The sequence below is a fragment of the Pristiophorus japonicus genome, chromosome 1, assembly GCF_044704955.1.
Source record: "Pristiophorus japonicus isolate sPriJap1 chromosome 1, sPriJap1.hap1, whole genome shotgun sequence".
NCBI classification, from domain to species: Eukaryota; Metazoa; Chordata; class Chondrichthyes; family Pristiophoridae; genus Pristiophorus; species Pristiophorus japonicus.
In genome coordinates, this window is record NC_091977.1 from 377797170 (window position 1) to 377820084 (window position 22915).

The window sequence follows — 22915 nt, forward strand, 5'->3', positions numbered from 1 at the left end:
ACGATCGGGGCTGGGGGGGGTGGAGGCTGACGATTGTGGCTGGGGGGGGTGGAGGCTGACGATCGGGGCTGGGGGGGGTGGAGGCTGACGATCGGGGCTGGGGGGGGGGGTGGAGGCTGACGATCGGGGCTGGGGGGGTGGAGGCTGGCGATCGGGGCTGGGGGGGGATGGAGGCTGACGATCGGGGCTGGGGGGGGGGGTGGAGGCTGACGATCGGGGCTGGGGGGGGGGTGGAGGCTGACGATTGTGGCTGGGGGGGGTGGAGGCTGGCGATCGGGGCTGGGGGGGGGTGGAGGCTGACGATCGGGGCTGGGGGGGTGAGGGCTGGCGATCAGGGCTGGGGGTGTGGAGGCTGGGGATCGGGGCTGTGGGGGGGGGTGGAGGCTGGCGATCGGGGCTGGGGGAATGAAGGCTGGCGATCGGGGCTCTGGGTGGAGGTAGAGGCCGGCAATCGGGGCTGGCGATCAGGGCTGGGGGGCGTGGAGGCTGACGATCGGGGCTGGGGGGGTGAAGGCTGACGATCGGGGCTGGGGGGGTGGTGGAGGCTGACGATCGGGGCTGGTGGGGTGAAGGCTGACGATCGGGGCTGGGGGGGTGAAGGCTGACGATCGGGGCTCGGGGAATGGAGGCTGGCGATCGGGGCTGGGGGGGTGAAGGCTGGCGATTAGGGCTGGCGATCAGGGCTGGGGGTGTGGAGGCTGGGGATCGGGGCTGTGGGGGGGGGTGGAGGCTGGCGATCGGGGCTGGGGGTGTGGAGGCTGGGGATCGGGGCTGTGGGGGGGGGTGGAGGCTGGCGATCAGGGCTGGGGGTGTGGAGGCTGGGGATCGGGGCTGTGGGGGGGGGTGGAGGCTGGCGATCAGGGCTGGGGGTGTGGAGGCTGGGGATCGGGGCTGTGGGGGGGGGTGGAGGCTGGCGATCAGGGCTGGGGGAATGAAGGCTGGCGATCGGGGCTCTGGGTGGAGGTAGAGGCCGGCAATCGGGGCTGGCGATCAGGGCTGGGGGGCGTGGAGGCTGACGATCGGGGCTGGGGGGGTGAAGGCTGACGATCGGGGCTGGGGGGGTGAAGGTTGACGATCGGGGCTGGGGGGGTGAAGGCTGACGATCGGGGCTCGGGGAATGGAGGCTGGCGATCGGGGCTGGGGGGGTGAAGGCTGGCGATTAGGGCTGGCGATCAGGGCTGGGGGTGTGGAGGCTGGGGATCGGGGCTGTGGGGGGGGGTGGAGGCTGGCGATCGGGGCTGGGGGAATGAAGGCTGGCGATCGGGGCTCTGGGTGGAGGTAGAGGCCGGCAATCGGGGCTGGCGATCAGGGCTGGGGGGCGTGGAGGCTGACGATCGGGGCTGGGGGGGTGAAGGCTGACGATCGGGGCTGGGGGGGTGAAGGCTGACGATCGGGGTTGGGGGGGTGAAGGCTGACGATCGGGGCTCGGGGAATGGAGGCTGGCGATCGGGGCTGGGGGGGTGAAGGCTGACGATCGGGGCTGGGGGGGTGAAGGCTGACGATCGGGGCTCGGGGAATGGAGGCTGGCGATCGGGGCTGGGGGGGTGAAGGCTGGCGATCGGGGCTGGGGGGGTGAAGGCTGACGATCGGGGCTCGGGGAATGGAGGCTGGCGATCGGGGCTGGGGGGGTGAAGGCTGACGATCGGGGCTCGGGGAATGGAGGCTGGCGATCGGGGCTGGGGGGGTGAAGGCTGACGATCGGGGCTCGGGGAATGGAGGCTGGCGATCGGGGCTGGGGGGGTGAAGGCTGGCGATCGGGGCTGGGGGGGTGAAGGCTGACGATCGGGGCTCGGGGAATGGAGGCTGGCGATCGGGGCTGGGGGGGTGAAGGCTGACGATCGGGGCTCGGGGAATGGAGGCTGGCGATCGGGGCTGGGGGGGTGAAGGCTGACGATCGGGGCTGGGGGGGTGGTGGAGGCTGGCGATTGGGGCTGGGGGACGGTGGAGGCTGGCCATCGGGGCTGGGGGGGTGGAGGCTGGGGATTGGGGCTGGGCGAGGCCAAAGGTTTCCTTAAGGTTCCTGCTCCTCTTAGCCCACAAGGAATGATGAATAAAACACTTGCCTTGTGGAGCCGGCAGCTCCCGTCTCCTTTTCACTGCCGGGTTGCCTGACCCCTGGGAAACCCGCACAGCAACAGTACATTTTAAATTGGGCTCCTAATTGCACTGTGGGAGCCTGATTTAAATATGTTAATTAAGTAACACTCGGACACTCCGATATCCGCTGCTGTGGGCTGGGATCTCTCTTATCCAACGTGGGTTTTACATCAAGGCCTATGATGTCATAAAAACAAAAAAAGCTGGAAATATATAGCAGATCAGTCAGCATCTGTAAAGAGAAAAGACAAGGTCACGTTTCAGGTTTCTACTCTTTATCGAAACACATCTGAAACAGAATGTTGTCTTTTCCCATTATAGGTGCGAACATCATGACAATTTGCAACCTTGCCATTTTGGTTGATTTCTGAATTGAACTTCCAACTCCATAATCCCCTCCATCACATAGGCTGCTTACTTCCATCTTTGTAACATCGACTGTTTCTGCCTGTACCTCAGCCTATATTCATTGGCATCCTCATACAGGCATTTTCCACCTTCAAACTTGACTGTTCCAAAACACTACTGGCTGGCCTTCCATCCTCCGCCATCCATAAACTTCAGTTCATCCAAACTCTGCTGCCAGTATCTTATCCTGTACTGCTAACCCTGCTATGCCGGCTTGCTTCAGGATCCCTAACATCTCAAATTTATAATTCTCATCTTATCTTTATATTTTAATCTCACCATGACCTAATTCCTCTCCAGTCCTGTAACCCCCTCCATTCCTTGAACCAGGGACGGATTAAGGAGTGGGGTTGGCAGATGGGGCAGTCGCCTGGGGCCCAAGTCTGGAGTGGGGCCCATACAGGGATTAAAGGTAAGGGTAAACAGTATTGACATAAGTGATGTAACAAAAGTGGAGCGAAGCCACGAGGGCTCAGGCGCATGTTATTCTCGACTTGATGTAAACAGACTTTAGATGCCCTTTTTCTAGAGATACATTCTACACACAAATCAGGGGCAAAAAAAAGGAAAGAGCACCAGCTACGTGAGGAACAAAAGAGACGAGAAGTAGCTAAACTGCTTAAACTAGATAATTTTTTCCAACTAAAAACTCAAGACCATGAAAATGAAGGCCAAGGCAGTCAACATCAACAACGAAACCACTAGTGGCACCGGACCCGGAGTTGGCCGAGTTAGAGTTCCAAGTGCAAAAAGTTGAAGAAGATGAAAACCAACTGGTGCATACTGAGCTGAAAGAGGCACAACGTACACTTGACAGTGGGCTGTGGGGAGACAATATCTCAGAAGACATGCAAAGCCATTGGATTGCAAAAGGTAGTGACGACTACCAAAACTGTGATAAAGACTTTCAAAACTCTGGCGTGATTCATGACAAGAAAGGATGTTGCCGATACTGTTCGAAGTCCTTCTTCACACGTGTGCACCTGCCGACAGGGGAACGTGTGGAGTGAACGTGGCTGTTATTCACCTTCAAACAATAGAGTACACTGCTTTGTTTACAAAGTCACAGCATGAACAAGTAGCCATTTTACTCATGGGTTTAATGACAGGAAGCATGGAGATGGGAGGATTTCATCTCACGAAAACAGCCACCAGCATAGAGAAGCCATGCTAGTAATGTGCACTAGACAAGCAGGCACTGGTTGTGTGGATGGTCATACTGGCTTTCAGTTTGAAAATGAACGGCAGTACTGGCACAAGGTGCTAGAGCGGGCTGTCTGTGTGATAACGGTTCTCTGAACGAGGTCTTGCATGGCGAAGCAGAGACAAAATCGTTGGGTCTCCAAGTAATGGTAATTATCTGGGTGTGTTAGATGTTCTCGCAAACTCCGATGCATTTCTTGCTGAACACATCAAGCCATTTGCCAACAAAGGCAAGGGGCATACTTCATACTTGTCTTCCACCACTTGTGAAGAACTGATTAGTCTGATGGGTGGCAAAGTACTTGAGATCATTATCCAGGAATTGAAATCAGCGAAGTTCTATTCAACATCTGTTGATTCAACGCCAGATGTCACACACTCAGATCAGCTGACATTTGTCGTCCGCTATGTTCTGCTGATTGGTTCTGAGGAAAGGTTCCTAAAGTACTTGTCGGAAATAGCAGAAATAATACTGGGTTTTCTGGATGAGAACGGGATCGACATACAAAATTGTCGCGGACAATCTTTGATAATGCTTCAAATATGAGTGGTGTCCAAACTATCATCAAAGAGCAATGCCCATATGTGACATTTATATCACTCAAACTTGTGGGGAAAAACAGTGCCGAATGCAGCCCAGTGATCGTCACAATTTTTGACATTGTATAAAAGTTATACACTTTTCTCTATGCATCAACGTGTCGCTGGCGACTGCTTTATTTAAAAACTAAAGCCTTTGTCTGTCATCAAACAGCTTTCTGCTACTTAATGGTCAGCAAGGTATGAAGCAGTGTCAGCCCTGCTCAAAGGTTACACCCCCATATGCGAAGTGTTGGAATCCCTGGCAACTGATGTGAACAGAAAGTTGATTGTCGAAATGAAGCTCAGTTGATCCTTGACAAACTGGGCGAACTGGATTCAGCTATTCTCATTGTTATCTGGAACACAGTCTTGAAGTGCTTTCACCTGACCAATCTCTCGCTTCAAGAGGTCGGCTTGAATCTGAATATCATGGTGTCCTTATTCGAGTCCCTTGTCGATTTTGTCAAGACCCAGCGGACAGAGTTTGAGGACTTCCAAGACATATGAATTAAACTGTGTGGCCACAACGAGTACAATTCAGCTCAGAGGTGTGTCCAGGTAAGCAACCGCAGCTATGACAACGGAGATGCTGAAAGCACTGTGCTGTTACCCAAGGAGAAATTCAAAACTGAAATGTTCCTTGTCATCAATGATCAACTAATCAGTACCTTGAAACACCGCGTTGAAGCATACAAGAAAATCAACTGTAAGTTTGGATTCCTGTCCAAGCTAGCCGCTCTCTCGACTCATGAGATCAAGCAAGCCGCAACAAATTTTGCCCGCTCCTATCCCAAAGATCTGGAACCTATGATTGAAAGTGAATTCATCCAGTTTTCTAGGTTAGTGGCATCTCCTCAACAGAGCTTCAAACCTCAATTTGTGCCAAACAAACTAGGTCATCAGAGTTGAGAATGTACCAATTCCTCCATACACACTCCCTCACCCAAATCTTTTCTAACATTGAAATAGCTCTTTGGATATATTTGTCGATGATGGTATCAAATTGCAATGGTGAGCGGTCCTTCTTGAAAGTAAAACCCATCAAAGATGAGGTGACGAACCGCAAGGGACAAGATCGACGTAATAGTCTTTCAGTCATGAGCATCGAGAGCGAAGTACTGAGAGGACTTGACTTCTCGAAAAACATTGACAAGTATAGCCGACAAAAATCTCGGAAAAGACCAATGTAATGTTATACTTGTAGTTGCCTCTGTGCAGAAAATTAAATGCAAATCACAAATGATGGTCTTCCAAAAAAATTGGGCTGCTTTGTTCTAAATTGTCATTGTCGATTTAGTTTAAAAATGTAAGGATTAAAAAAAATTAAAGCGTTGTTTACTGTTTATACAAGGTTTCATCAAGGTATTGGTTTGATTGTTTGGAAACATAATAAAATATTAAATGAGTGTCATCATAGTATGAATGAGAACATAACCCGAGATGTAGACCTGACCTGACCTTGACCTGATGCATATTCAGTATCGTGTCCTGTGACTTAGCTCTCTAATGTCATTTACTGCAGGATGGGAGTAGGGGAGGGGTGGGTGGGACTGGTTCGCCGCACGCTCGTTCCGCTGTCTGCGCTTGATTTCTGCATACTCTCGGCGTTGAGACTCGGTGCTCAGTGCCCTCTCGGAGGCACTTCCTCCACTTAGGGCAGTCTTGGGCCAGGGACTCCCAGGTGTCAGTGGGGATGTTGCATTTTATCAGGGAGGCTTTTAGTGTTTCCGCTGCCCATCTTTGGTTCGTTTACCATGAAGGAGCTCCGAATAGAGCACTTGCTTTGGGAGTCTCGTGTCTGGCATGTGGTCTCTGTGGCCTGCCCAGCGGAGCTGATCGAGTGTGGTCAGTGCTTCAATGCTGGGGATGTTAGCCTGAGTGAGGACGCTGATGTTGGTGCGCCTGTCCTCCCCGGGGATTTGTTGGATCTTTCGGAGACATCGTTGGTGATATTTCTCCAGCAACTTGAGGTGTCTACTGTACATGGTCCATGTCTCTGAGCCACACAGGAGGACAGGTATTACTACAGCCCTGTAGACCATGAACTTGGTGGCAGGTTGGAGGATATGGTCTTCAAACACTCTTTTCCTCAGGCGATCGAAGGCTGCACTGGCGCACTGGAGGCATCAGTTAATTCATGTACATAGGAATGTGCATTTTGCATTGACTAGTCACTTGCAGATTAGACAGTACATAGCAAATTCATTAGACTATGGGCTGGATTTTTGGCTAACTTGCGGCCCATTTAGTGCTTCGGCAGGGCACAAAAATTATTTATTTGACGTGAAACGAGGCGCACAACATTTTGCACCCGGGCAGAACTTGAAGCAGTGGTTTTGCGGCGGCACTAAAACTTCGCGCCCATTTTCACCGTTTGATTGACGTAAATTGATGTGCAACGCTGCGCTAGCGCCGCGGGCGCAACTTTCGGCGATATTGTCCGATTTAACGTCCACACAGGAACCCACTAGCAAAAAGCAGTCGGACCCAGGTCGGAGCCAGGGCGCAACCGGCACTAACAGCGCCATCTTTAAAACAGAACAGAAGTTGAGTGCATAAACGGGTTGGGAGAAGAAGGCTGTGTTTTTCATAGTGAAGTTTTATGCGAGTTTATAGTTGGGCAGTGGTGACCTCGCAGGTTTCATGGCTCACTCCGACAGTCTGCGACCCTACCTCCGTTATGGTCGCTTTCAGACTGTCGATGCTCGCGGGAATCCTACCCAAGGAGCTGATGGGTGAGCCTGATGCTCTCCCTGGACAGTCCCACCATGTCCAATTCCACGTCTGCCTGTCTGTCAGCAGACCAGCTTTGCCGACTCACCCTCCGGAGAGATGGCATATGGGCTCCGACCCCAGAACTGTGTTGCTGCATGCTACTAGTCGCAGGAGCCTCAGAGATCTCAAAGCCCGGGAAGGTAGCATCATCCTCGGACGAGGCGTTTGCCAGTGGTAAAAGAGGTGTAGACTGCATCTGCACACCGCTCCCTCCTTGGAGTCAGCTGCTCCGTCAACTCCTCTTCCTTAAATATCTCCTCCTCCTCCTCCACATGTTGGGCTGACATGGAGGGTTGATCCAAGGGATTTGATACCTCCGACCGGTCATCTGGAAGTACAAAGCAACAGACAAGTGGTTAGCAGCAGGGGAAGGAGCAGAGTGACATGAGGAAGGTCACATGTCACAGGCTTATTTGAAGAACTGCCGCGACTCCATTATATCTAATCCAGAGACACTGCCCCAACCCGAGTCCACAGACACTGCATCACATTGACCCAACCCTAGTCAACAGACACTGCATCACATTGCCCCAACCCTAGTCCACAGACACTGCATGACAGTGAATTGGCCTCAACAACTTTCTGTGGTAGAGAATTCCACAGGTTCACCACTCTCTGGGTGAAGAAATTCCTCCTCATCTCAGTCCTAAATGGCTTCCCCCTTATCCTTAGACTGTGTCCCCTGGTTCTGGACTTCCCCAACATTGGGAACATTCTTCCTGCATCTAACCTGTCTAACCCCGTCAGAATTTTAAACGTTTCTATGAGATCCCCTCTCATTCTTCTGAACTCCAGTGAATACAAGCCCAGTTGATCCAGTCTTTCTTGATAGGTCAGTCCCGCCATCCCGGGAATCAGTCTGGTGAACCTTCGCTGCACTCCCTCAATAGCAAGAATGTCCTTCCTCAGGTTAGGAGACCAAAACTGTACACAATACTCCAGGTGTGGCCTCACCAAGGCCCTGTACAATTGTAGCAACACCTCCCTGCCCTTGTACTCAAATCCCCTCGCTATGAAGGCCAACATGCCATTTGCTTTCTTAACCGCCTGCTGTACCTGCATGCCAACCTTCAATGACTGATGTACCATGACACCCAGGTCTCGTTGCACCTCTCCTTTTCCTAATCTGTCACCATTCAGATAATAGTCTGTCTCTCTGTTTTTACCACCAAAGTGGATAACCTCACATTTATCCACATTATACTTCATCTGCCATGCATTTGCCCACTCACCTAACCTATCCAAGTCGCTCTGCAGCCTCATAGAATCCTCCTTGCAGCTCACACTGCCACCCAACTTAGTGTCATCCGCAAATTTGGAGATACTACATTTAATCCCCTCGTCTAAATCATTAATGTACAGTGTAAACAGCTGGGGCCCCAGCACAGAACCTTGCGGTACCCCACTAGTCACTGCCTGCCATTCTGAAAAGTCCCCATTTACTCCTACTCTTTGCTTCCTGTCTGACAACCAGTTCTCAATCCATGTCAGCACACTACCCCCAATCCCATGTGCTTTAACTTTGCACATTAATCTCTTGTGTGGGACCTTGTCGAAAGCCTTCTGAAAGTCCAAATATACCACATCGACTGGTTCTCCCTTGTCCACTCTACTGGAAACATCCTCAAAAAATTCCAGAAGATTTGTCAAGCATGATTTCCCTTTCACAAATCCATGCTGACTTGGACCTATCATATTACCTCTTTCCAAATGCACTGCGATGACATCCTTAATAATTGATTCCATCATTTTACCCACTACCGATGTCAGGCTGACCGGTCTGTAATTCCCTGTTTTCTCTCTCCCTCCTTTTTTAAAAAGTGGGGTTACATTGGCTACCCTCCACTCCATAGGAACTGATCCAGAGTCAATGGAATGTTGGAAAATGACTGTCAATGCATCCACTATTTCCAAGGCCACCTCCTTAAGTACTCTGGGATGCAGTCCATCAGGCCCTGGGGATTTATCGGCCTTCAATCCCATCAATTTCCCCAACACAATTTCCCGACTAATAAGGATTTCCCTCAGTTCCTCCTCCTTACTAGACCCTCCGACCCCTTTTATATCCGGAAGGTTGTTTGTGTCCTCCTCAGTGAATACCGAACCAAAGTACTTGTTCAATTGGTCCGCCATTTCTTTGTTCCCCGTTATGACTTCCCCTGATTCTGACTGCAGGGGACCTACGTTTGTCTTTACTAACCTTTTTCTCTTTACATATCTATAGAAACTTTTGCAATCCGTCTTAATGTTCCCTGCAAGCTTCTTCTCGTACTCCATTTTCCCTGCCCTAATCAAACCCTTTGTCCTCCTCTGCTGAGTTCTAAATTTCTCCCAGTCCCCGGGTTCTCTGCTATTTCTGGCCAATTTGTATGCCACTTCCTTGGCTTTAATGCTATCCCTGATTTCCCTTGATCGCCACGGTTGAGCCACCTTCCCTTTTTTATTTTTACGACAGACAGGAATGTACAATTGTTGTAGTTCATCCATGCGGTCTCTAAATGTCTGCCATTGCCCATCCACAGTCAACCCCTTCAGTATCATTCGCCAATCTATCCTAGCCAATTCACGCCTCATACCTTCAAAGTTACCCTTCTTTAAGTTCTGGACCATGGTCTCTGAATTAACTGTTTCATTCTCCATCCTAATGCAGAATTCCACCATATTATGGTCACTCTTCCCCAAGGGGCCTCGCACAACGAGATTGCTAATTAATCCTCTCTCATTACACAACACCCAGTCTAAGATGGCCTCCCCCCTAGTTGGTTCCTCGACATATTGGTCTAAAAAACCATCCCTTATGCACTCCAGGAAATCCTCCTCTACCGTATTGCTTCCAGTTTGGTTAACCCAATCTATGTGCATATTAAAGTCACCCATTATAACTGCTGCACCTTTATTGCACGCACCCCTAATTTCATGTTTGATGCTCTCCCCAACATCACTACTACTGTTTGGAGGTCTGTACACAACTCCCACTAACGTTTTTTGTCCTTTGGTATTCTGCAGCTCTACCCATATAGATTCCACATCATCCAAGCTAATGTCCTTCCGAACTATTGCCTTAATTTGCTCCTTAACCAGCAATGCTACCCCACCTCCTTTTCCTTTTATTCTATCTTTCCTGAATGTTGAATACCCCTGGATGTTGAGTTCCCAGCCCTGATCATCCTGGAGCCACGTCTCCGTAATCCCAATCACATCATATTTGTTAACATCTATTTGCACAGTTAATTCATCCATCTTATTGCGGATACTCCTTGCATTAAGACACAAAGCCTTCAGGCTTGTTCTTTTAACACCCTTTGTCCTTTTAGAATTTTGCTGTACAGTGGCCCTTTTTGTTCTTTGCCTTGGGTTTCTCTGCCCTCCACTTTTCCTCATCTCCTTTCTGTCTTTTGTTTTTGCCTCTTTTTTGTTTCCCTCTGTCTCCCTGCATTGGTTCCCATCCCCCTGCCATATCAGTTTAAATCCTCCCCAACAGCACTAGCAAACACTCCCCCTAGGACATTGGTTCCGGTCCTGCCCAGGTGCAGACCGTCCGGTTTGTACTGGTCCCACCTCCCCCAGAACCGGTTCCAATGCCCCAGGAATTTGAATCCCTCCCTGTTGCACCACTGCTCAAGCCATGTATTCATCTGCGCTATCCTGCGATTCCTACTCTGACTATCACGTGGCACTGGTAGCAATCCCGAGATTACTACTTTTGAGGTCCTACTTTTTAATTTAGCTCCTAGCTCCTTAAATTCGTTTCGTAGGACCTCATCCCTCTTTTTGCCTATGTCGTTGGTACCAATGTGCACCACGACAACTGGCTGTTCTCCCTCCCTTTTTAGAATGTCCTGCACCCGCTCCGAGACATCCTTGACCCTTGCACCAGGGAGGCAACATACCATCCTGGAGTCTCGGTTGCGGCCGCAGAAACGCCTATCTATTCCCCTCACCATTGAATCCCCAATGCTATCTACTTCCCTTACATCTCTAATGTTAAACATTACTGTCAGCTGTCGTTACTAATGGTCCAGTCGTATCAACAATATGTTATCACTCTGCAATCTTCCAGCATTATTGTTTTGTGGATGGAGACCAAAAGAGTAAATTGTCCACATTTTCACTTTTCTTGAGTGTTATTTTACTGCTCCTCTGTCAACTGCACAATTAAAAGTTCACAGGGCTATACATATATATATATAATATATATATTTAAAGAAGTGCTGCTAAATATTTTTCATTATAACTGTTGCACAAATCTAAATGCTGATTGCAGCATTTACAGAATGGAGCATTGAATTCATAATTGCTCAGTTTCATGATTTTCTGGTTGAGCAGTGATATAGGTATAACACAAACAAAAATTGATCAATGTAAAACACTCATTACATACACAGGGCCTTTGCCATAGAATTACATGTGTCATCATAAAATGAAAGATTAAGTTTCTTGGACATATTTTAGAAGCGATTAAAGCGAATGAGGATAAGTACAGGGTCGGAGGGGGTCCTCCATGGTAGAATAGCCTCTGAGACTGTCTAGGCTCATGCATGAAGAATGCTTGGTTGAGGTACTGGAAGGGTGTCGATGCCTGTGAACCCAATCCAAGCATGAGTCAGTACCATCAGGACAGGAAAAATGTAATATTACAAAACATAATTTTATGATTTTGATCCCCCAAGATGGCTGTGAAATGTGGTGTCCATCGTACTGTTCATGCTGGGGAAGTTGGACCTCCAAAAGTGGTTCGTGAGGTAAGGTTGTTGACAAAAGAGAGTTTTGTTACTTGGTCATGATGATCAGAGTTAATTAGTGATTAAGATAAAATATGGAAAACTGCTTTAACTGATTTTGAAAGTTATTTCTGTGGTCTATTTTAGTGATTCTCATTCCAGAGCTTGATTAACAATACTACTCACAGGGAAGAACAGTGACTTGTAACATAGTAAAGAGCTTGTGATTTTAATTTGAGAAAAAATGTGATTTTGTTTTCTTTAAAGTGTCTGCCCATTCCTAATAATGGCAAATAAAAATAACGACTAAAAAACCAGTCTATTGATTTATCTGTTAATTGAATATGCATGATTTGATGATTGATCACACATATCAGAATTGATACAAAAGCAAAATACTGCGGATGCTGGAAATCTGAAATAAGAACAGAAAATGTTGGAAATACTCAACAGGTCAGATAGCATCTGTGAAGTGAGAAACAAAGTAAAGGTTAACTCTGTTTCTCTCTCCACAAATGCTGCCTGACCCACTGAGTATTTCCAGCGTTTTCTGTTTTATTTCAAAAGCCAGATACAATTCCCTTCCCGCTCTGAGATGGGCTCTTCAACCGAGGTGCAAGTCCCACTGGGAGCATGTCAAAAATTGTCTATGAAACTAAAACTTGGAAAACTCGGTCAGTGGCAGATCACCCTACCAACGTTGCATCGGAATTCTGCCAAAGCAGAAAATCCCAGCCAGAATCTGGATCTAAATCTTTGGAGGTGCTATCCCCTATTCATGAAGCCTAGCCGACCCCACCCCACCGACAGCCCATTTACACTACAGGCTGTTTCATGAGTAAGAAGGTAAAAACATAGCTGTGTCCATGAGAAAACATGACCATCCTCTATCTTTGGGGGTCTGCAACCCTGGTGTTACCGGCCTTTATCTTCCACTGTACTCCTGGGCCATTGGAGCCTTCTTCACTTGGCCAAATTTTCCATGCTTCCCTCCCCCTCTACTAATCTGTTATAACCATTTACACCTCCGCTGAGTCGCAGATATAACTTCTATTGCTCTGATTGCTGAAAGACAGGATACAACTACATTTGGAAAGGCAAGGATTAATTAAGGACAGTCAGCACGGATTTGTTAAAGGAAGATCGTGTTTGACAAACTGATTGAATTTTTTGAGGAGGTAACCAAGAGGGTCGATGAGGGTAGTGTGTATGATGTAGTGTATATGGACTTTAGCAAAGCTTTTGATATGGTCCAACATTGTAGATTGGTCATGAATGTTAAAGCCCATGGGGTCCAGGGCAAAGTGGCAAGTTGGATCCAAAATTGGTTAAGAGGTAGGAAGCAAAGGGTAATGGTTGATGGATATTTTTGTGGCTGGAAGGAAGTTTCCAGTGGGGTTCCGCAAGGCTCAGTACTGGATCCCTTGCTTTTTTGTGGCATATAACAATGATTTAGATTTGAATATAGGGAGCATGATTAAGAAGTTTGCAGATGACAAAATTGGCTGTGTGGTTAATAATGAAGAGGAAAGTCATGGACTGCAGGAGGATATCAATCTACTGGTCAGGTGGGTAGAGCAGTGGCAAATGGAAGTTAATTCAGAGAAGTTTGAGGTAATGCACTTTGGGAGGGCGAATAAGGAAAGGGTATACACATTAAACAGTAGGTCACTTAATAATGTAGATAAACAAAGGGACCTTGGAGTGCTTGTCCACAAATCCCTGAAAGTAGCAGGCCAGGTGGAGAAGGTGGTTAAGAAGGCATACGGAATGCTTGCCTTTATTGGCCGAGGCATAGAATACAAGAGCAGGGAGGTTATGTTTAAATTGTATAATACTTTGGTTAGGCCACAGCTGCAGTACTGCATGCAGTTCTGTCGCCATATTATAGGAAGGACATGATTGCACTGGAGAGGGTGCAGAGCAAATTTATTAAGTTGCTGCCTGGAATGGAGAATCTTAGTTATGAGGACAGATTGGATAGGCTGGGTTTGTTCGCATTGGAACAGAGGAGGTTGAGAGGAGTACAACATTTGGAGGGGCCTGGATATAGTGGCTAGCAAGGGCCTATTTCCATTGCTGTAGGGGTCAATTATGAGGGGACATAGTTTTAAGGTGGTTGGTGGAAGGTTCAGAGGGGATTTGAGGGGAGACTTCTTTACACAGAGGGTTGTGGGGTCTGGAACTCACTGCCTGGAAAGGTGGTGGATGCATAAACCCTCACCGCATTTAAAAGGTGCTTGGATTGGCACTTAAAGTGCTGTAACCTGCAGGGTTACGGACCTAGAGCTGGTAATTGGGATTAGACTGGACAACCTCTTGTTGGCCGGAGCAGATATGATGGTAAATACTGCAGGGAATTGAATATGGCCAGGGTGATGATCTGGACTAGTTTTGATCACCTGGATGGGTCGGAGAGGAATTTTCCCAGATTTTTTCCCCCCAATTGGCCTGGGTTTTTATCTGGATTTTGCCTCTCCCAGGAGATCACATGGCTCCGGTTGGGGTGGAGTGTAGAATGTTTCAGTGTAAGGTTTGTCGCAGTTGTGTGGGGTAGACTTGTTGAGCTGGGTGCTCTTTACCCTTCCACCATTGTTTATTGTAGATAGGTTTATATGTAACCTTCAGGGCTGCTGACCGAGGGCCGTGCGTTTCTTTGTTGGCCGGCGGGGACACGATGGGCCGAAATCCATCTGCGCTGTAAATTTCTATGTTTCTAATTTCTCTCACTATTGCTTCCTTTTTTTCACACCATTATCATTTCTGTCATTTAATCATCTCTTGTCCTCCACCTAATCACAAACCAATTTATTTTCTATCCGCCCCATTTTCCGTAGATCTGTTCCACTTTATAAGCTGCCCACCTGTAATATCTGCTAGTTCTGAGAAAAACCCATGGACCTGAAATGCTAACCCTGCTTTCCTGTCTCCACAGATGCTGCCTGAGCAGCTGAGTGTCTCCAACGTGTTCTGTATTCATACCGTCTTCTCTCTTTCCCGGTTTCCTGCAACTGTCCCTTCTTCTCCGCATCTTTTCTATACTTCTCTTCACTCAGGTTTGTCCTGCTACCGTGGTAAAATCTGTTTGAAATAAAGTGGAATTATAAATCTATGGATATGCAATTTTTGTTCGAAGGCTTTTATTTTTTTATTTCTGTTTTATTTCAACATGACAAAAGGTTGAAACATGAGTGAAGGCGAGCACAATAAAAACTGTTGAGATAAAGAGCAGGAAGTGGGCCGACAGTGGTGATATTTATGGAGCACACCAGAAAGGGTGGGATTAGACTATATATTTTTCAATGAATCGTCTCCCATTTATGACTGTAAAAGAGGCATAAGTAGTATCACTACACACATCTTAGCAGAAAGTTGAATAGTGCATTGTTTAAAGTATAGAATCGGCTCACCTGTCTGCTTCTCAGTTAGTCAGTGAGTGTGTGGGTGAAAGGAAAGGGGGTGGAGCCAAGGAAGCTGAAAATAAATGAATTACAACTTTACAACTTGGGGATTGAAGTTCAAATGAAAATTGTAGTCATGTGGGGAAAAACCATGCATTTAAGATCAATCTCATTGTTTCGTCACGTGCTCAGTCTAGAATTTACACTAATTTGTGCAGTTAGAATACAGGTGTGATAATATAAAATCACAAAGCTGTCAAAGATAACGACAGAGGAGAGAGACCACTCAGCCCATCTGGGTCATGCTTTCATAGAAACTTAAGATCCCCTATCATAGCATCTGACTGTCTCTTGAATGATTCAGAGTTTTTGCCATCATGTTCCTACCCAAAAGACCATTAAAAGTATTAATTACATTTTGTGTGAAGAAGTGCTTCCTGACATCAGTCCTGAATTTGCTTTTTTACCTGTTTGTACCGAATATCCCTTGTCTCGCAATTGGGCTTTAAGTTGAAATAATTTTCAGGCTTAATCTCTTCTATTCCACATGGTACATAAGATAGTAGAAGGTAAGTAGCTTTTCTTTTTTCCTTTCTTTATCAGTAAGTAACCTTTAGCATTGTTGTTGCCAAATTAAGTTAATCTAAGGGTTAAGACATGGCAGGAGAGCTCGGACACGTGTTATGACCTCCTGTAATATGTGGGAAGTCAGGGACGCTTCTGGTGTCCCTGACGACTACGTGTGCGGGAAGTGTATCCGCCTCCAGCTCCTGACGGACCGCATTGCGGCACTGGAGCTGCGGGTGGATTCACTCTGGAGCATCCACGATGCTGAGAATGACGTGAATAGCACGTTTAGCAAGTTGGTCTTACCGCAGGTTAAAGGTACACAGCCAGATAGGGGATGGGTGACCAACAGGAACAGCAGTGGAAGGAAGGTAGTGCAGGGATCCCCTGCGGTCATCCCCCTGCAAAACAGATGCACTGCTTTGGGTACTGTGGAGGGGTATGACTCATCAGGGGAGGGCAGCAGCAGCCAAGTTCATGGCACCGTGGGTGACTCTGCTGCACAGGAGGGCAGGAAAAAGAGTGGGAGAACGATAGTGATAGGGGATTCGATTGTAAGGGGAATAGATAGGCATTTCTGCGGCCGCAACCGAGACTCCAGGATGGTATGTTGCCTCCCTGGTGCAAGGATCAAGAATGTCTTGGAGCGGGTGCAGGACATTTCTGAAAAGGGAGGGTGAACAGCCAGTTGTCGTGGTGCATATGGGTACCAAAGATATAGGTAAAAAACGGGATGAGGCCTTACGAGATGAACTTAGGGAGCTAGGAGCTAAATTAAAAAGTAGGACCTCAAAAGCAGTAATCTCAGGATTGCTACCAGTGCCACATGCTCGTCAGAGTAGGAATCGCAGGATAGCTCAGATGAATACATGGCTTGAGGAGTGGTGCAGCAGGGAGGGATTAAAATTTCTGGGACATTGGAACCGGTGCTGGGGGAGGTGGGACCAGTACAAACCGGACGGTCTGCACCGGGGCAGGACCGGAACCAATGTCCTAGGGGGAGTGTTTGCTAGTGCTGTTGGAGAGGAGTTAAACTAACATGGCAGGGGGATGGGAACCTATGCAGGGAGACAGAGGGAAATAAAATGGAGGCAGAAGCAAAAGATAGAAAGGAGAATAGTAAAAGTGGAGGGCAGAGAAACCCAAGGCAAAAAACAAAAAGTGCCACTTTACAGCAAAATTCTAAAGGGTTAAAGTATGTTAAAAAGACAAGCCTGAAGGCTCTGTGCCTCAATGCGAGTATTCGGAATAAGGTGGATGAATTAACTGCGCAGATAGCAGTTAACGGATATGGTGTAATTGGCATCACGGAGAAATGACTCCAGGGTGACCAAGGCTGGGAACTCAACATCCAGGGGTATTCAACATTTAGGAAGGATAGATAGAAAGGAAAAGGAGGTGGGGTGGCGTTACTGGTTAAAGAGGAAATTTATGCAATAGTAAGGAGGGACATTAGCCTGGATGATGTGAAATCGGTATGGGTGGAGCTGCGGAATACCAAGGGGCAGAAAACACTAGTGGGAGTTGTGTACAGACTACCAAACAGTAGTAGTGAGGTTGGGAACAGCATCAAACAAGAAATAAGGGATGTGTGCAATAAAGGTACAGCAGTTATCATGGACGACTTTAATCTACATATTGATTGGGTTAACCAGACTGATAGCAATGCGGTGGAGGAAGATTTCCTGGAGTGTATTAGGGATGGTTTTCTAGACCAAAATGTCAAGGAACCAATTAGAGAGCTGGCCATCCTAGACTGGGTGATGTGAAATGAGAAGGGACTAATTAGCAATCTTGTTGTGCGAGGCCCCTTGGGGAAGAGTGACCATAATATGGTAGAATTCTTTATTAAGATGGAGAGTGACACAGTTAATTAGGAAACTAGGTTCCTGAACTTAAGGAAAGGTAACTTCGACCGTATGAGGTGTGAATTGGCTAGAATAGACTGGCAAAGGATACTTAAAGGGTTGACGGTGGATAGGCAATGGCAAATATTTAAACATCACATGGATGAACTTCAATAATTGTACATCTTTGTCTGGAGTAAAAATAAAACCGGGAAGGTGGCTCAACCGTGGCTAACATGGGAAATGAAGGATAGTGTTAAAACCAAGGAAGAGGCCGATAAATTGGCGAGCAAAAGCAACAAACCTGAGGACTGGGAGAAATTTAGAATTCAACAGAGGAGGACTAAGGGTTTAATTAAGATGGGGAAAATAGAGTACGAGAGGAAGCTTGCAGGGAACATAAAAACTGACTGCAACAGCTTCAATAAATATGTGAAGAGAAAAAGATTAGTGAAGACAAAAGTAGGTCCCTTGCAGTCGGATTCAGGTGAATTTATAATGGGAATCAAAGAAATGGCAGACCAATTGAACAAATATTTTGGTTCTGTCTTCACGAAGGAAGACACAAATAACCTTCCGAATGTACTAGGCGACAGTAGTTCTAGTGAGAAGGAGGAACTGAAGGATATCCTTATTAGGCGAGAAATTGTGTTTGGGAAATTGATGGGATTGAAGGCCGATAAATCCCCAGTGCCTGATAGTCTACATCCCAGAGTACTTAAGGCAGTGGCCCTAGAAATAGTGGATGCATTGGTGATCATTTTCCAACAGCCTATTGACTCTGGATCACTTCCTATGTACTGGAGGGTAGCTAATGTAACACCACTTTATAAAAAAGGAGGGAGAGAGAAAACGGGTAATTATAGACTGGTTAGCCTGACATCAGGAGTGGGGAAAATGTTGGAATCAATTATTAAGGATGAAATAGCAACGCATTTGGAAAGCAGTGACAGGATCGGTCCAAGTCAGCATGGATTTATGAAAGAGAAATCATGCTTGACGAATCTTCTGGAATTTTTTGAGGATGTAACTAGTAGAGTGGACAAGGGAGAACCAGTGGATGTGGTGTATTTGGACTTTGAAAAGACTTTTGACAAGGTCCTGCACAAGAGATTGGTGTGCAAAATCAAAGCACATGGTTTTGGGGGTAATATATTGATGTGGATAGAGAACTGGTTGGCAGACAGGAAGCAGGGAATTGGGATAAACCGATCCTTTTCAGAATGGCAGGCAGTGACGAGTGGAGTGCCGCAGGGCTCAGTGCTGGGATCCCAGCTCTTTACAATATACATTAACGATTTAGATAAAGGAATTGAGTGTAATATCCCCAAGTTTGCAGGTGACACAAAACTGGGTAGTGGTGTGAGCTGTGAGGAGGACGTTAAGAGACTGCAGGGTGACTTGCACAGGTTAGGTGAGTGGGCAAATGCATGGCAGATGCAGTATAATGTGGATAAATGTGAGGTTATCCACTTTGGTGGCAAAAACACGAAGGCAGAATATTATCTGAATGGCGGCAGATTAGGAAAAGGGGAGGTGCAACGAGACCTGGCTGTCATGATACATCAGTCATTGAAAGTTGGTGAACCTTCGCTGCACTCCCTCAGTTGGCATGCAGGTACCGCAGGCGGTGAAGAAGGCAAATTGTATGTAGGCCTTCCTAGCTAGGGAATTTGAGTATAGGAGCAGGGAGGTCTTACTGCAGTTGTACAGGGCCTTGGTGAGGCCTCACCTGGAATATTGTGTTCAGTTTTGGTCTCCTAATCTGAGGAAGGACGTTCTTGCTATTGAGGGAGTGCAGCGAAGGTTCACCAGACTGATTGCCGGGATGGCTGGACTGATGTATGAGGAGAGACTGGATCAACTGGGCCTTTATTCATTGGAGTTTAGAAGGATGAGAGGGGATCTCATAGAAACGTGTAAGATTCTGATGGGACTGGACAGGTTAGATGCGAGAAGAATGTTCCCGATGTTGGGGAAGTTCAGAACCACGGGACATAGTCTTAGGATAAGGGGTAGGCCATTTAGGACTGAGATGAGGAGAAACTTCTTCACTCAGAGTTGTTAACCTGTGGAATTCCCTGCCGCAGAGAGTTATTGCTGCCAGTTCATTGGATATATTCAAGAGGGCATTAGATATGGCCCTTACGGCTGAAGATATCAAGGGGTATGGAGAGAAAGCAGGAAAGGGGTACTGAGGGAATGATCAGCCATGATCTTATTGAATGGCAGTGCAGGCTCGAAGGGCCGAATGGCCTACTCTTGCACCTATTTTCTATGCTTCAATGTTTTCTATACCTGTATAAATCCTCTCATTCACCTCATTTCAAGATTGAAGAATCCAAGTTATTATCAACTTTCCTTCGTTCTCTGAGCTTTGTGGCCCTTCTTTCTATCACTTCCAGGTCTTGGATGTTTCCATAGTGCCTCAGTGATAAGAGCTGAATAGCAAATTTGAGATGTAGGCTGACCAGAGCACGAGAGAGCTTCAGCATATTTGCTCCGGATTTATAAGGGCTAATTCCACTATTGTCCACTCAACATTCAAGTTGCTTTGTCAATTGCTGCTCTGAAATGACTGAACATGGTCAGTGTTGAGCCTACTGTCACTCTCATCTTTCTTTCAACCTCTCTTCCTCCACTTGACAGTATTTATTACGTATGCACCCCATTTCTTTTTCTTCTAATGAGAAAGACATGCAGTTATCTGTATTTTATTTCATCTGCAATAGTTCCACTCATGTAAATTATTGCGCAGGTCCTTTTGTAATTCCGTACTTGTTTTGTCAGACACCACTGCTCCCTTACCCCTCAGTTGAGTATCATCTGTGAAATTTGAAAAAATTATTTAGCATTCCTGAATGCAACTTATTTATGCAAATCAGAATTAGTAGGGGTCCAAGCATCCCTCCCTGGGGCAGCCCATTCAGTACATCACTCCTTCCCAACATCAATCATCCCCTAATTAGCACCCACTCCTTTCTTTTAGGTAATTCCTTACACACCTGGGAATTTTAGCTGGGATGTCCACTGCCTTAAGCTTTCATAGCAGCCTTTCATGTGGAACTTTTTTGAGGCTTTCTGAAAGCATACTTATACTTTATAATTGGACTTTCCGACATCCAGTTGTGATGTTACGTCCTAAAAAATGTGCTAGCTACCATTCAGTAGGTTATTTTCATATAGGTGCTCCTTAGTTTTGTTCCGATTTAATCACTATCTTAAATTGGTGGCTAGTGCTTGCACATTAGAATCTACTTATCTTTCATAACTCCAAACTGTAGAAGAATAAATTAGCCAAAGTAATAATATTCAGTATAATTTATAACTAACAGTTAAGCAGCGTTTCTTGATCTGTACACATTGACATGACAGTTACTTTTAATAATCAAGAGCTCTATAATTACAGCTTATATTTGGATTGTACTGATACATGATAATTCTGCTCATGTTTTATTTTAAAGATGTCTGCAGGACCATTTGATATGGTGGTTCCCTTTGTCAACAAAAAGATTATATTGTAAATTATACAGTTCACCTTATCTTCAGTAGTGTTGGGAAAGCTGGAAATCATCACCAAGTGACTGAAGTCACTACAAACAAGAAATGAATATATGTGATATTAGTTTTCAAATGTTTAAAATATATGTCAAAATAGAAACTTTTTTTTATTTGTTCATGGGATGTGGGCATCACTGGCAAGGCCAACATTTATTGCCCATCCCTAATTACCCTTGAGAAGGTGGTGGTGAGCCACCTTCTTGAACCGCGGCAGTCAGTAAGGTCAACGTATTCCCACAGTGCTGTTAGGGAGGGTGTTCCAATATTTTAACCCAGATGAAGGACTTCAATTGTACAACAGCTCCTTGATGCCACAATTGGTCAAATGCTGCCTTGATGTCAAGGGCAGTTACTCTCACCTCACCTCTGGAATTCAGCTCTTTTAGTTATGTTTGGACCAAGGCTGTAATGAGATCTGGAGCTGAGTGGTCCTGGCAGAACTCAAACTGAGCATCGGTAAACAGATTATTGGTGAATATGTGCTGCTTGATAGTACTGCCGATGACACCTTCCATCACTTTGCTCATGATTGAGAGTAAACTGATGGAGCGGTAACCAGCCAGATTGGATTTGTCCTGCTTTTTGTGGCTAGGACATACCTGGGCAGTTTCCACATTGTCGGGTAGAGGCACGGTTAGTTCTGGTGCACAAGCCTTCAGCACGACAGCCAGATGTTGCTGGGGCCCACAGTCTTTGCAGTATCCAGTGTCCTCATTGTTTCTTGGTATCACACGGAGTGAATCGAATTAGCTGAAGACTGGCTTCTGTGATGGTAGGGATCTCAGGAGGAGGCCAAGATGGATCATCCCCCGTCAGTTCTGATTAAAGATGGTTGCAAACACTTCAGCCTTGTCTTTTGCACTCGCCTGCTGGACTCCGCCATCATTAAGGATGGGATTTTCATGGAGCCTCCTCTTCCCATTAATTGTTTAATTGTCCATCACCATTCACAACTGGATGTGGCAGAACTGCAGAGCTTTGATCTGATCCGTTAGTTGTTGGATTGCTTAGCTCGGTCTATAGCATGCTACTTCTGCTGAATAGCATGCATGTAGTCTAGTGTTGCAGCTTCCCAGGTTGGCACCTCATTTTTAGGAACGCCTGGTGCTGCTCTTCTGCACTTCTCATAGAACCAGGGTTGGTCCACTGGCTTGATGGTAATGGTGGACTGAGAGATATGAGGTTACAAATTGTGGTGGAATAAAATTCTGCTGTTGCTGATGGCTCACAATGCCTCATGGATGGCAAGTTTCGAGCATCTGTTCTGAATCTATTCCATTTAGCACAGTGGTAGTGCCACACAACATGATGGAGGGTGTATTCAGTGTCAATAAGAGACTTCATCTCCACAAGGACTGCGATGGTCCCTGCTACCAATACTGTTCTTTCACCACGTGCCGCAGGACAAGTCTGGCAACTGTGTTCTTTAGACTTGGCCAGCTCGGTCAGTAGTGATGCTACTGAGCCACTCTTGGTGATGGACATTGAGGTCCCCCACCCAGATTACATTCTGTGCCCTTGCTACCCTCAGAGCTTCTTCCAAGTGGTCTTCAACATGGAGGAGTGCTGATTCATCAGCTGAGGGAGGGCTGTAGGTGTTAACCAGCATGAGGGTTCCTTGCCCATGCTTGACCTGAAGCCATGAGACTTCATAAGAATATAACAACATAAAAAATAGGAGCAGGAGTAGGCCACCTGGCCCCTCGAGCCTGCTCCGCCATTCAATATGATCATGGCTTATCCGATCATGGAC

General features: G+C 46.8%; 1 protein-coding gene across 1 annotated transcript in view; it reads left to right on the forward strand.

Annotated features, from left to right (window-relative positions):
* The window catches only part of LOC139265963 (adenosine deaminase-like), a 128829-nt gene that overhangs the window by 62189 nt on the left and 43725 nt on the right, over window positions 1-22915 (forward strand). Inside the window, exon 5 of the mRNA XM_070883651.1 lies at window positions 11736-11807. Within this exon, the coding sequence (XP_070739752.1) occupies window positions 11736-11807 (72 nt within the window). The remainder of the gene's footprint in view (window positions 1-11735; window positions 11808-22915) is intronic.